We start from the raw sequence: 12,357 nt of genomic DNA on the forward strand, positions 1-12,357 counted from the left end.
AAGCAGCAGAAAACCTGCTGCAGTTGTTCTCAGGATGCAGCTTTCCATGGGAACACGAATGGGAAGGAGCAGGTCCCAAGGGTAAAAGCACAGTGCTGGGCACAGCTTGTCCATGGAGGTCATGCTCAGGGCTCCTTGACATCTGCACTCTGGGAAGAAATCCCAGAAGGATTTTGGTTGTAAAGGACTTAAAGCCCATCTCATTCCATCCCTGCCATGGGCAGGGACACCTTCTGCTGGACCAGTGTGCTCTAAGTCCCATCCAACCTGGCCTGGAACACTTGCAGGGCTGGGGCAGCCACAGCTGCTCTGGGCACCCTGTGCCAGGGCCTCCCCACCCTCACAGAGAAGAATTTCTTCCCAATGTCCATTCTAAATTGACCTTCTTCAGTGTAATACCATTCCCCTTTGTCCTACAGCAACAGGCCCTGCTAAAAGTTTTGTCAGCATTTTTCTTACAGACCACCTTCAAGTGCCCTCACAGCATAGTCCAGAGCTGTCCTGGCCTTGCCCACATCCCATTCTTCTTTCTAAAGCAAAAAAGCGCTTTCTCTTAGTGTTTATTTTTTTCCTGCTGCAGCTATAGGTCAGATTTGGCAACTCTTGAGGCTGGGAAAGCACCTCTGTGTTGTCTTGTGATTTCTCTCTAGTCTTGTGTTTTCCAGGCAGGAAAGCTGGCTGGAGGCAAGAGGGTCATGGACATCCAAGGAGCAGCATCCCAGCAAAGGGCAGCCCAGCCCAGCATCATTCTGTGTTCCAGGAAATGGTGCTGGTGCTGGGGAAATATGTGGAGAGATGAAAGTCTGCAGGGGGTGTATCCTGAGTGGGGCTACCTCACTGCACTGTGAAACCCTGGAGCACAGTGTCCAGTGGATGGACAGGAGTGGGTGAAGAGCCCGGGAACGGGGTGCTGGGTGTCTCCCATACCCGTGAGGACATCCCAACCCCGCTTTTGGTGCTGCAGAGGAACTGCAGGAGCCCCAAATTGTCCCTGGTCTGGGACCTTGAGTGCTGAGAGGGGATGGAGGATGGATGTTTTGGAGAAAGGGAAGTTGAGGGGAGTACTGGGGTTTATCCCATGCCCGGGATTCAGGGACAGGCTGGAGAGGCTGGATCATCCAGTGCTGCAGCTGCCTCCCCTCCAGGCAGTCCCTGGCTGTGTGCCCAGGCACTTGTGGGAATTTCCCTTCTCAAGCCTTTCTGGTTTCGGTTTCCAGTTGCTGAACTTAGGGAATGTTTCCTTCACTGCCTGCAGTGGCAGAGAACATCAGGAGATCAGAAGACCTTCATAGTTCCATGGGCAAAACACTGGATAGCCTGCTTTTCTCTGGCCTTTTTGAGAGCATGAACCCTGTGGCTGTTCCCTCTGTCCCAGCTTCACTTGAAGAGGCCCTGGGAAGAGAGAGGAGACATGGCTACCCTCAGTCCCAATGTCCACATTGTCTCCCTGCTGGTCCCTGCTCCAATCCCATCATGAACATCCTGGCACAGCCTCTCACTGCCGCTCCTGGAGAACTGATGGTTTGAACTTGGCCTCACACCTCAGCCACTTCAATTTCTCTCTTTTCAATCTGCACTGGCCACTTCATCCAAGAATCCTTTCTCCTAAACCCACCCATTTACATGTCCCATCACTGGTGCTACCCCGTGGAAAGTGGGGGCTGGATGGATCAGTGCTAAGCACAAACATGGTCTGTGTGATGGGAACTTGAAGGTCTCTCTGCTTGAGCCTTGTTCCTCTCCTTGTTGCTGCTTTTCTTTCTCAATCCTGCTCTGCTCCAGGTGAGTCCACCCACCCAGAACCACAGAATCACTAAGGTTGGAAAAGACCTCTAGGATGGTTGCCCCAGCCACTACCCCAGCTCTGCCAGGGCCACCACTGACCGACATCCCTATGTGCCACTTAAACGCCTTCAGGGATGGGGAAGGTGATGCCCTGGGCAGAGGTGATGATGAGCAAGGGGAGGTCAGGAGACAACATGAACATCTGCAGACCACCGTGGCACCAACGGGGCTTGGGGGTGTTTTACAGGATTTTATCTCACACTGGTTTTCTTGGCCCTGATTATTGGAGGTCATTTGTTGCTGGACATGAGGGGGGCCTGAAGAAATTGCTCCCGTGGTGATGGAGTGGAAAATTCTGGAAAATGTCCTTGGAAGTGAAGACTTGACCTGCCAAGCTGCCAGGTGGGGATACTCTTGTCCAAGGGGTGATACAAAAGCTTCTGAACTTTTGCTTCAGCCGGCTCTGATGGATACAGCCCGAATTGTTCCCATCCTCTGTAGAGCTTCAGCACAGGGAGGTGGGACCAGCAGTTTCGTTTTCTACCCACAAAGCAATCAGCCAGTTTTAAATGTCAACCGCAGGCTGATAAAGTGCTTTTGTTGGTTTTACTTTGTGCTTTATTAAACAAAATTCTTGTTTCCTTCCCCAGGAAGATTCAGAACAGCAGTGAATTGGTGCCTGTCTTGCAATGAACACTAACTGAGCATCCCAAGGGCTAAGCCTGTCTCAGGCTGCATTCCCAGAGCAGTCTGTGCCAGTGATGTGGTCCCAGCCACCCCCCTTCCATCTCACCATAGGGACACCCCTGAATCCCCACCCTGAGATTTCCAGGCATTCCTTTGCCAGATCTGCAGTGGCAAAGCCCCACCAGCTCCCAGCCTATGATATGATGGGGGGAAAGGGCTGGGAGGAAGTTCTGGCTCTGCATCAGCATGGGGGCTGGGAGGTGCTAGCAGGTGCTGAGGCTGCTGCTGCTGAGGTGCTGGGATCAGGGAGGCCAAGCAGAAGGAAAGGCTTTCAGAGCTAAGGAGGCTGGGGCATTTCCAGCTGAGAAGTTGGGGTTTTTCCCCTATGTCTCCCAAAATAGTCGTAGTGGGGTCCCTGTTTTCCAAACAGGAGGGAAACGACACAGATGACACAGAGGGAAAACAACTTTATTCTTTGGCACCAGCACAAAACAGTGGTTTGAGAATAAGCCCGAACACTGCGGTTCCACAACGAGCATCCTGTAAGAAACCAGGGTACCACTTCCTTCTCTAGGCGCAGATGTTACCCACAGCATCTACTGCACCGCTACAAAATTCAGCAGGCAAAACTCAGCCTGGGCTTACAGGACAGCACTCAGACCTAATTCCAACCTAGCTCTGGGATGAAATCCCCCTCCCATTCTAGCAGTGGAGGCACAAGGTGGAGCTCAGTTTAGCCGCATCACACAGAAGGGCCTAAGATGGGTCTGCAAGGCCAGGAGGTCTTCAGCCTCACGGCTGCCCTAAGTGTGGCTGAATTATTGCATATAAATGACACCTTTGGAACGGACTTCAGGGGTCCCAAGGTGGCTCAGCAGGTCCTGGTGCGTGGCAGTAGCATTTCTAGGTCTGTGCCAAGCTCTGACGGATGGTCTGACAGGACTTCTCAGCTTCCAGTGCTCACTGCAGCTCCAGGCTGTTCACATATTCCTTCACCCACCTGGCATCAGGGTCAGCACAGACCTCCCGCTTCTTCCTGGTCACAAACCTGGCAAGTCAGAGGTTCAGGGGTTACAGTCCCGAAGGGGAAAAGGGACATGAGTGAGGGACTTGGGTCATGTCATTGGATCATCTCCCACAAGCCCGCAAGCATCCGGGAGCTGCAGAGCCTGCTAAAACCCAGGGGGAGATCAGGGTCCCTTGGGAGAACCTGCCACGCTCAGATATTCATCTCCTTGTCCAATGCAGAGGTGAGCCTGGATGCAGCGTGGAATGTTGTGTGGATTGGGCTCATCAGCTCTGGAAGGTCCTGCTGGCTCCTGACCTCCTTCCCATGCCTTATTCCCAGCACCGCGACAGTCCAAGGAGACCAAGGACCACTTATTTCTCAGCTGAGGAGGGTGAGGGCTCACACGCTGCACAGGGACCTGGGTGGCTGCTCCCTTCCCCCGGGGATGATAGCTCACAGCACCCTGCTCCTGGCCCTGTTGAATGTGAAGCCAGGAGCCCTAAGGCTGGCAAAGCCTCCCCTCACAGCCCAAAGCCGGTACTTACACAACTGCTGGCTGGGAGCACTTGCTGCTGGTGTAGAAATACTCCTGCACATGACTCTGGGGCAGCTTTCGTGAGGTGTAGCTGAAGCAGCACGGAGTTGTGTCAGATCCCACTGGAAGAGATCAGGAGATCCAGCCTGAGATCATCTCTCAATAACTTGCACATTCCTGGCTGAGAGCACAGGCAACCACCCCTTAATCAGCTGGAAAGCCCCTTCTCCTCCTGTTTTCCCTGAAAATCAGCAAGAAATTGCTGTGAACACTAAAGCTTGATAAACAACATTGCTAGGATTGCTTGTTAAAAGTTTTACACTCACATCCCAGGGTAAAAAACCCTTTGGTTACCCTGCGTCCACTCCTAAAGGCCAGAAACAAAATCAGGGGAAAGGAAACCTGAAAACCTTGATACCAGTAAAATTCATCCCTAAGATGAAAGGATGTTAGAAAGAAAGACCAGTCCAAATAAATCAGGAGAAGTCATTCAAGCAGGTTTCCAACCTTTGCAGCTGACTTTTGCCAGTTCTGCTCCAAATTACAGGCAGTCAGAGCAAAAGTCCACCCCAGGAGAGCAGAGGGATGCTATACTCACATGGAGCAGGAAAGGCCTGAGAAAAGAGGGCAGCAACCAGGATGACAGAGAGGCAGAGTGTGGAGGTGTTCATCCTGGACAGGGATAAGCTGCAAGAGCAGAAGCAGGACCAGAGCAGGTTCCTCCTGTGCCTTTTGCGAGGTGCTGGCTCAGTCCTTGCTTTTTATAGGGACAGGGGCCAGTCAGTCAGATTAGAAGGCAAGTGTGGAATTTCCAAAAAATAATAGAGCTGATGTCATGGCACCTTTGCCTCACAAATACTGGAAAAAAAAGAGGAAACAGCTGGTTGAGGAAGCAACAGAATAGTGTCTGTATGAAGGGAGGTAAGCGTGAGCAAATCAGCCCCCACTGACCAAGACAGGATACGAAACCACCCTTCAGCAGCAGCTTCACATTTGCATCATCCGAAACAACTCTGCTTACCAAACTCACCTCAGCATCCTCCCCAAAGCACCAGGAGGACCCAGCTCGGTCTCCTCTTCAAGGAACCCATTTTGGGGGTCAGGGGTGCTCAGACCCTCAAATGGAAGGTGCATGTCCAGACGTGGGGTCCCTTCTCCAGTCGTGGGTCTGGGAAATGTCCAGGGTGGATACAGGGGGTCAGTGAGGGCAGGCAGCAGGAACACTCAGTCTGCAGGCTGCCTGTAGATCCAGGCTGGCAGCCTTGGCACCGTCAAGCACAAAATTCTCAGTGCTGTGCTTCCTGTGTGGGGCTTGTGCCCCCAAACCCCTCCCAACACCCCCCAGTAATGGCAGGGCTTGACTGGGAATCCTGCTTGGATGGGCTGACTCTACAAAGAGCATCTTCTCCAAGTGCCAGGGGGTTTGGTACAAGGTGGGATGCAGAGGGCAGAGCAGGAGGTTCCCCAGCCCAGGGAGTGGAGAGGGACCAAGAGACCCCAGTCCCTGGTGCTTGCCCACAGTCAGGGGATCATGGTATGGTCTGCCCAGAGGCCTTGGCACTGCCCTTGCCATGGCACGATGGGTTCTCCAGGATGTCCCAGGGAGCATTTCCCCTTTTTCCACCTCTCTCTTCTTTGTGACAGGGCCCCATTTTGCCAGCTCGCAGCCTGTGGTTCCTCTGGGTGTTTTCCAGCCCAGCTGCTGATCACGAGGCACCACAAGCTCATGTTCCTGGGATTTCCTCACTGACCCTCGGCCCCAGTGTTGCGGCAGGGCTGCAGACAAGGGCTGTTCTGCTGCCCCTCTTCTTCTCCCCCACTGATCTCATGGGTCTGTGGGGCACTCAGAGCCTCCCCAGTGTCCCTTCACCATGATGTCCCCATGGGTGGGCACCAGTGCTGCAGGAGGGTCTCCCGGGCTGTGCCAGGGACCCTGCTGGGGTGGGCAGGAGCCCATGGCTTTTCCAACTCATCCTCCCAGGAGCAATCCAGGTGGTGTCCTGAGGACCCTGAGGACTCTTCATGAGCAGGAGCTGGAGCTGAACCGAGTGCCTGACATCATGGGGTTGTCACAGACACATGGTGGTGGCATTTTGGGGCAGCACAGCAACGTGCTGCGGGTACTCAGGCTTTGCAAGGGACAAAACCTCAGCTGGAATTTGCCAAGGGACTTCCCCCTGTCAGAGGTGGGGAGCTGGATTATTTATTGCTACTGCCATGTTGCATTCAAGAATTGTGATTAGACTGTTGGTCTGGCTAATTGATGTGTGGGGGCACTGCTGATGCCCCAGACCCACGCAGGTGCAAAGGAAGGCAGTGGGTCTCACCTTCACCTCCTCAGCACAACAATAATTGCATTTTGTGCTGAGCCTCATCCCCACTGCCCCAAGGCTGATCCTGGGGCTGGGATTTCTCTTTCCAAGGAGCAGTGCCTGTAGAAAAAGTCTGGTTTTTATGCCCTCCACCTGCCCTGCCACACGGCCTGACAAAGGGCTCCAAAAGGCAGCTCCTGTGCCGTGACACCTCCCAGTTGCACGTGGTGGGTGGCAGCCACTCACCTTCGATCAGAGACAGAGACTGTCCTGCCCTGGGACATGCGAATGAACCTGTTTGGTGTTCCCAGACATGCTGGCAGACGAAGGAACTGTTACTGCCTGTGACATAATAGGTGACAGGGCCAGATGGAGATCTAAGAAACCACAGAAAGGTACTGATGCTCCCCCAACCGCAAGGCAGCTGGAGCTCACACTCTGTCACAGCTGGTAAAGGCAACTGAAACCGTGACATCTGATTTTTGCTCTGACAGTGCAGGGTGACTCTGCCTCAGCCCTGCACAGCCTCCCCCTTCCCTGCTCCTGACATGCCCAAGGGCTGGCACAATCCTGTAGCATCCTCACACAGCTCAGCCTTGCCCCTCACGGGCAGGCTTTGCTCTGTGCAGGGCTTTTTGAAAGTGCATTCTGCAGCCCTGGCCCTCACAGCAGAGATGCCAGAAGGTTGGAAATATGCCAGGTCATTTGTCGTGGCTCCATCCTTCCTCCAGGCCTACTCTGCATTCCCCAAAGCTGCCTCCCTTTGCCTTCTCCTTCTTGCAGCGCAGCTCCCCAAGGAAACGTGTTAGCAAAGGCGGCATCTGGGATCCACCAGGCACTGCAGAGAAACCTGGGATGAGATCGTGGCACCACAGGGATGGGGGGCGGGATGCCCGAAGTCCCACTGGGACCCCAGACCAGGTCATGGAATGGCTGCAGGGGGGAACTGTGGTGGGTTTTGGCCTCAGATGGAGACGGGAGCTGCACTGGCCATTTTTTGGGAGCTGCATGGGACAAGGCAAGACACACGGAGGTTTCCCCAGTCTGTGTGCATCGATCCCTGAAAACCGGAGAGGTTTTTTCTCTCTGTCCATTTACTTCCCCTCCCAACCACACGCGAGCATCCAAGGATCACCAGGCCCTCTGCTGTCCTCCACGGGAAGCGTTCCTGGAGCCCTTCCACTCACTTCCACCTCAGCCGCGGTTCACCCATCTGCTGAGGGGCCCTGGGGACACGCCCGTGCTCCCCTCTCGGGGTCTCCTCCCTGCACACAGCTCAGGAGGTCCGTCCTCTGTGTCAGCGCTCCTTCGCCTGGGATCGGAGCCCTGCCGTGCTGGGAGCTGCAGGCACAGGGGACACTTTTACTGTCCCCTTGAGCCCTGGGCTCTCCCTTGTGCTTTTTGTCCTGGGCAGGGATCCGGGGCTCTGCAATGCCCTGTCTTGCTGCCCATGCTGGCAGCAAATCTCTGGGGAGTGAGGGGGAAGTGGGGGGTATTTCCAGCTGCTCTCCATCTCCCTGTTCATCAGGAAGCTGCTTTTTGTTCCCCTTCTGTGGGGCAAAGGAAGACAGAAGTCTCTACTCCCCCTACGGACTCTCTGCAAACAAGAATCACCTACCTGCTCTTCACAGCTTCAGAATAGGTTCTAAAAGATGGCCCCAACCAGCTGTTTCCTCATAGAAAAACAAGATGGCAAGGTAAAACTATCAGGAATGGGGGCTCCAGACACACTCCCTGCCCAGTGCTGGGGCTCACACCCGTTTCCCTCGCCCAGGAAAGGCTCTGCTGATAGTCAGCCTGTACCTGCACTTTTGTTCTTCTCCCCAGGTGACTCTGGGGAAGCTCTGACTGTGCCCTGGGGGTCAGTATTGTTGTGTCCATGACACTGTGCCCAGTGTGGTGTGTGGCACACGAGCCTGGCAATGTCCAGCAGCCCCAAGGGGGCCATGATCCAGCAGCAGCAGGAAAACCTCCCTGGTAAACCCCCAGAGGATGCTACACCTTTTCCCGGACCATTTGCCGTCACTGCCTTCCCCAAACCTGCCTTCAGTAGTGGTCAGAGTCACGGCATAACCATGTCCTGCTTCCCTGGCCTGCAGAGGTGGGGTCCTCTTGCACAGAGGGGCTTCCCAACGCCACAGGCATCGCTGCCAATTCCCCCAGAAAGGCTGTGACATCCATCCCCTCTGGTCCTCTCCTTGAACCGTGGGGAGCAAGTGTCCCTGTCCCTTCAGGGCTTGGTTGATGCCAGCAGCAGGTCATCCTGGTGGTGGCCACTCTACACTGGTGGTCACCACTCCTCCCTGGTGGTCACTACTCATCCCTGGTGGTCTAGTGGTCAGGATTCGGCACTCTCACTGCTGCGGTCTGGGTTCGATTCCCAGCCAGGGAAGGGGCTCCTGCAGCCACCACAGGTCCCAATCTTTTCCTGGGTGGCTGTGCTGTCCTGGAGCAGCTCCTGGGGTTCAGTTCAGGGTTCAGAAGCTCCCAGTGTGTGGGACTGGGTCAGGGCGGGATGAATTTTGGGGGGTGGCAGCAGCTTCCTGTCCTCCCACTGCCGTCAGGCTGCACCTGCCAGTGGGGTGATACCCCTGTGGTGGGGTGTAGGAGCAGGGTGGGACAGGGATGTAGGGAGCTCATGAGGCAGTGCCCCGATACCTCCCTGGGGAGGGGTTTTACACTGATGCAACACTGGGGGCTGTGATGGTTTATGTCCCCTTCCAATGCCATGACCAGGGTCAGGCCCCCATTTCTCCTGAATGCTTTATTGTGCCAGTCAGGAGTTGTTGGAAGGAAGGGAATTGGCATGATAAAAAACATTACCCCACCTCCACAGGATCTGCTTCTTATCAGCCTTTGCCCTTACCTCTTGAACACACTCAAGACATTAATCTCTGACTATCAGGGACATAATAAATCACAGAGCTCAAGCAGCTTGTTCAAACAAAGCTCAGTCTATCACTGCAGAGTGACATGGCTGCAGGGAGCAGGGTATGGGCTGTGGGAAGAGGGTGACACAGCTGCAGGGAGCAGGGTGACACAGCTGTAGGGAGCAGGGTGACCCGGATTTTGGGAGCAGGGTGACATGGCTGCAGTGAGCAGGGTGACACGGCTGCAAGGAGCAGGGTGACCCGGATTTTGGGAGCAGGGTGACACAGCTGCAGTGAGCAGGGTGACAGCTGCAGGGACCAGGGTGACACAGCTGCAGGGAGCAGGGTGACGCAGCTGCAGGGAGCAGGATGACACGGCTGCAGTGAGCAGGGTGACATGCCTTATGGGATCAGGGTGACACAGCTGCAGGGAGCAGGGTGACATGCCTTATGGGAGCAGGGTGACATGGCTTTTGGGATGATGGGCTGCAGGGAGTAGGGTGACACATTTATAGAAAGCAGGGTGACACAATTCTAGGGAGCAGCGTGACACCTCTGTAAGGGAGCAGGACGACAGGAGGTAGAAAGCAGGGTGACACATCGATAGGGAGCAGTGTCACACAGCTGTAGGGAACAGGGTGACACAGCTGTAGGGAACAGGGTGACACAGCTGTAGGGAACAGGGTCACACAGCTGTAGGGAGCAGGGTCACACAGCTGTAGGGAGCAGGGTGACACAGCTGTAGGGAACAGGGTGACATGGCTGTATTGGGGGAGAGGGGGGGACATGCTATTGCAGGATTTCTTCCTGTGGTAAGAAGAGGTGCAGGGCTGCCCCCCTGAACACCCTCCTGACCATCTCCTAAAGGTAAAGAGTCCCTGGAGACCAGGGCCAGGACAGGAACACAGGAGTCCCTTGAGGGGTTGTGACCGCCCGTCCCTCCTGGGGCCAGGGAGACAGGGACTGACAGTAAAACTCCCGCTGTGAGCAGGACTTGAACCTGCGCAGGGAAACCCCATTGGATTTCAAGTCCAACGCCTTCACCACTCGGCCATCACAGCAGCTTGTCTGGCCTGTGTCCGCAGGAGCCCCTGGCTGTAACCCTGCCCAGGGACACAGCAGGACCTGGTCCCACCCTGGAGGTGGATTCTGCCATCCCTGCTGCACGTCCAGCCTGGGGACTGCTGCTCCTGCTGCCACCTGCCCTGCACAGAGCATCCCAGGAGTGCAGGGAACCAGAACTGGACACTGGCTACAACGCCAGTGGTGATGACATGGGGGATGGACATGGTGGGAGATCTGTGTCCTGTCTCCTCTCCTTGTATCCAACAGGAAACTTGTCCCAGGACAACTGTCCCCAGTCTCCTTTTCTGGCCTGGGGACATCCCAGCCTTCTCCATCCCCTCTTCCTACAATATCCCTATTTTTGCCTCTGTGACAGCCTGTCCAGACACGGCTCTCAGAGGCAGCCTGAGCCATGGATCTGGCAGGTTCTGTCCTGCAGCTGGGAGAAGATGTTTCAGGCTTGTGTGGTTCTCACCAGGTTGCTGCCTGCATTTGGGCTTTTGGAGCAGGGGATTTGGAGAAAGGATGAAAAGGTGGCTGTTGAGAGGAAATCCTTGCTGAGCAAGGTCTGGTAGTGACTTGGCCTCTCCTTTGGAGCATAAATCCAATTTGGAGGGCACTCCTAGAAGCACTATCCTTGGAGCTGGCTTTGGGACTCATCCGGAGACATCCAAAGCCCTCCCTGGGTTCCTGGAATTGTGTCCAAGAGCTGTGCAAGAGCTTCTCTATGTTGCTGGCACTCCATGCCCCTCCCATGGGGATTTATTAGCAGGGACGTGCACATTACCAGACCCCAAAATGGGGTCTGGAGTGGTCCACCATGATATCAAAAGGATGGGAGGGTCTAGACCCCAATGGAGGGACCTGGAGAGAATCAGAGTGGGAGCAGAGTGACCTGGAGAGGAGGGGCACCATAACAGAGGAGGTTGGAGGAGACCAGACCTGAAAAGAGAGGTCTGAGGGGGTTAAGGAGGTTGAAAGGTGTGGTCTGGAGAGCTCCAACAGCAGGGTCTGGAGGAGACTGGAGGACACCATATCCCCCAACTGTTTTTGCAACCCAGCTGGACTCACACTTTCATTGCACTGGTCGGAATTGCCCCAATATTCCTCTGAATCTTTCATCTTGTTGACTTTTTTCCTTATCTAATCTTGTGTCGTTGGCAGTGAACACCTATTTTCATCCACAATTCTTGTCATATTTACAGACAAAACAGTCTTGCCTGATAAAAAGAACGGGATGTGTTTACAAAAAAGTCTGAGTTCAACAGAGAGCTGACAGCTCTTCTCTTGTAACAAATGGCACTTTACAGTGTTACGCAATAGGGAAAACCACGAGGTGTGTCATGAGGCAGAGCTTCTAAATCAAGGAAATGTTCAAACTCTCATTTTCACCCTTTTTGATCTTCCAAGTTTCAGTGGTCTTCCAAAACAGTGCCAGCCCTGCCCGAGCACTGGCTTTGCTGGACCCAGCACACAGCGCTCACCATTCCTGAGGAGAGGGAATGGTCTCAAGTTGTGCCAGGGGAGGTTTAAGTTGGATATTAGGAAAAATTCCTGCACTGAAAGGGTGGTCAGGCACGAGAACAAGTTGCCCAGGGCAGTGGTGGAATCACCATCCCCGGAATTGCTCAAAAAACATGGAGATGTGGCACTTGAGGACATGGGTTAGTGGTGGCCTTGGCAGTACTGGGGGAATAGTTGGATTCAATTGTCTGAAAGGGTTTTTCCAACCGAAATGATTTTGTGATTCCTTGATTCACTGTTCCCTCCCATCGCTTGCTGCAGTGTTAAAGACACTGCTCTCACCATAAACCAGCGTGTCACTGGTTGCAATGTGAGGGCATAGGATGATCCAGAGGGGCCTTGGAACACCAGGGAACCCCTGCAAGCTCTGTCCATACAGACATTCCTTCATAGGGTTAAGCATTGCATCAAGCCACAAAATCTGTGATCCTTTCTTGCTTCTATTCACATATTCAGCCTCTTAAGAATTTAAGCTTCAGTCCAGGAGGAAGTGTCTGTGGCAGTGGATGGCTCCCATATCTCCCAGCTGTGGGACACAATGAAAACTGCAGTGGGATCTAAAGCTTCTTC

The 12,357-nt window shown here is 54.3% G+C and overlaps 1 protein-coding gene and 2 non-coding genes across 3 annotated transcripts; 1 reads left to right on the forward strand and 2 right to left on the reverse strand.

Moving 5' to 3' along the window:
• Positions 1 to 2,921: 2,921 nt before the first annotated feature.
• Positions 2,922 to 4,922, reverse strand: LOC103618331 (C-C motif chemokine 5). Its single transcript, XM_008636715.2, has 3 exons — positions 4,615 to 4,922; positions 4,027 to 4,138; positions 2,922 to 3,520 (listed from the first exon to the last, which is right to left on the reverse strand). The coding sequence occupies exons 1-3, from the start codon at positions 4,685 to 4,687 to the stop codon at positions 3,433 to 3,435; spliced, it is 273 nt and encodes a 90-aa protein (XP_008634937.1). The 5' UTR covers positions 4,688 to 4,922; the 3' UTR covers positions 2,922 to 3,432.
• A 3,726-nt stretch (positions 4,923 to 8,648) lies between these two features.
• TRNAE-CUC lies at positions 8,649 to 8,720 on the forward strand. The gene has a single exon. It is a non-coding gene; the product is annotated as a tRNA-Glu (tRNA).
• Positions 8,721 to 10,177: 1,457 nt separating this feature from the next.
• On the reverse strand, positions 10,178 to 10,259 carry TRNAS-UGA. The gene has a single exon. It is a non-coding gene; the product is annotated as a tRNA-Ser (tRNA).
• Between the last annotated feature and the right edge of the window lie 2,098 nt (positions 10,260 to 12,357).

This window comes from Corvus brachyrhynchos, unplaced genomic scaffold, assembly GCF_000691975.1.
Source record: "Corvus brachyrhynchos isolate BGI_N302 unplaced genomic scaffold, ASM69197v1 scaffold137, whole genome shotgun sequence".
Lineage (NCBI taxonomy): Eukaryota > Metazoa > Chordata > Aves > Passeriformes > Corvidae > Corvus > Corvus brachyrhynchos.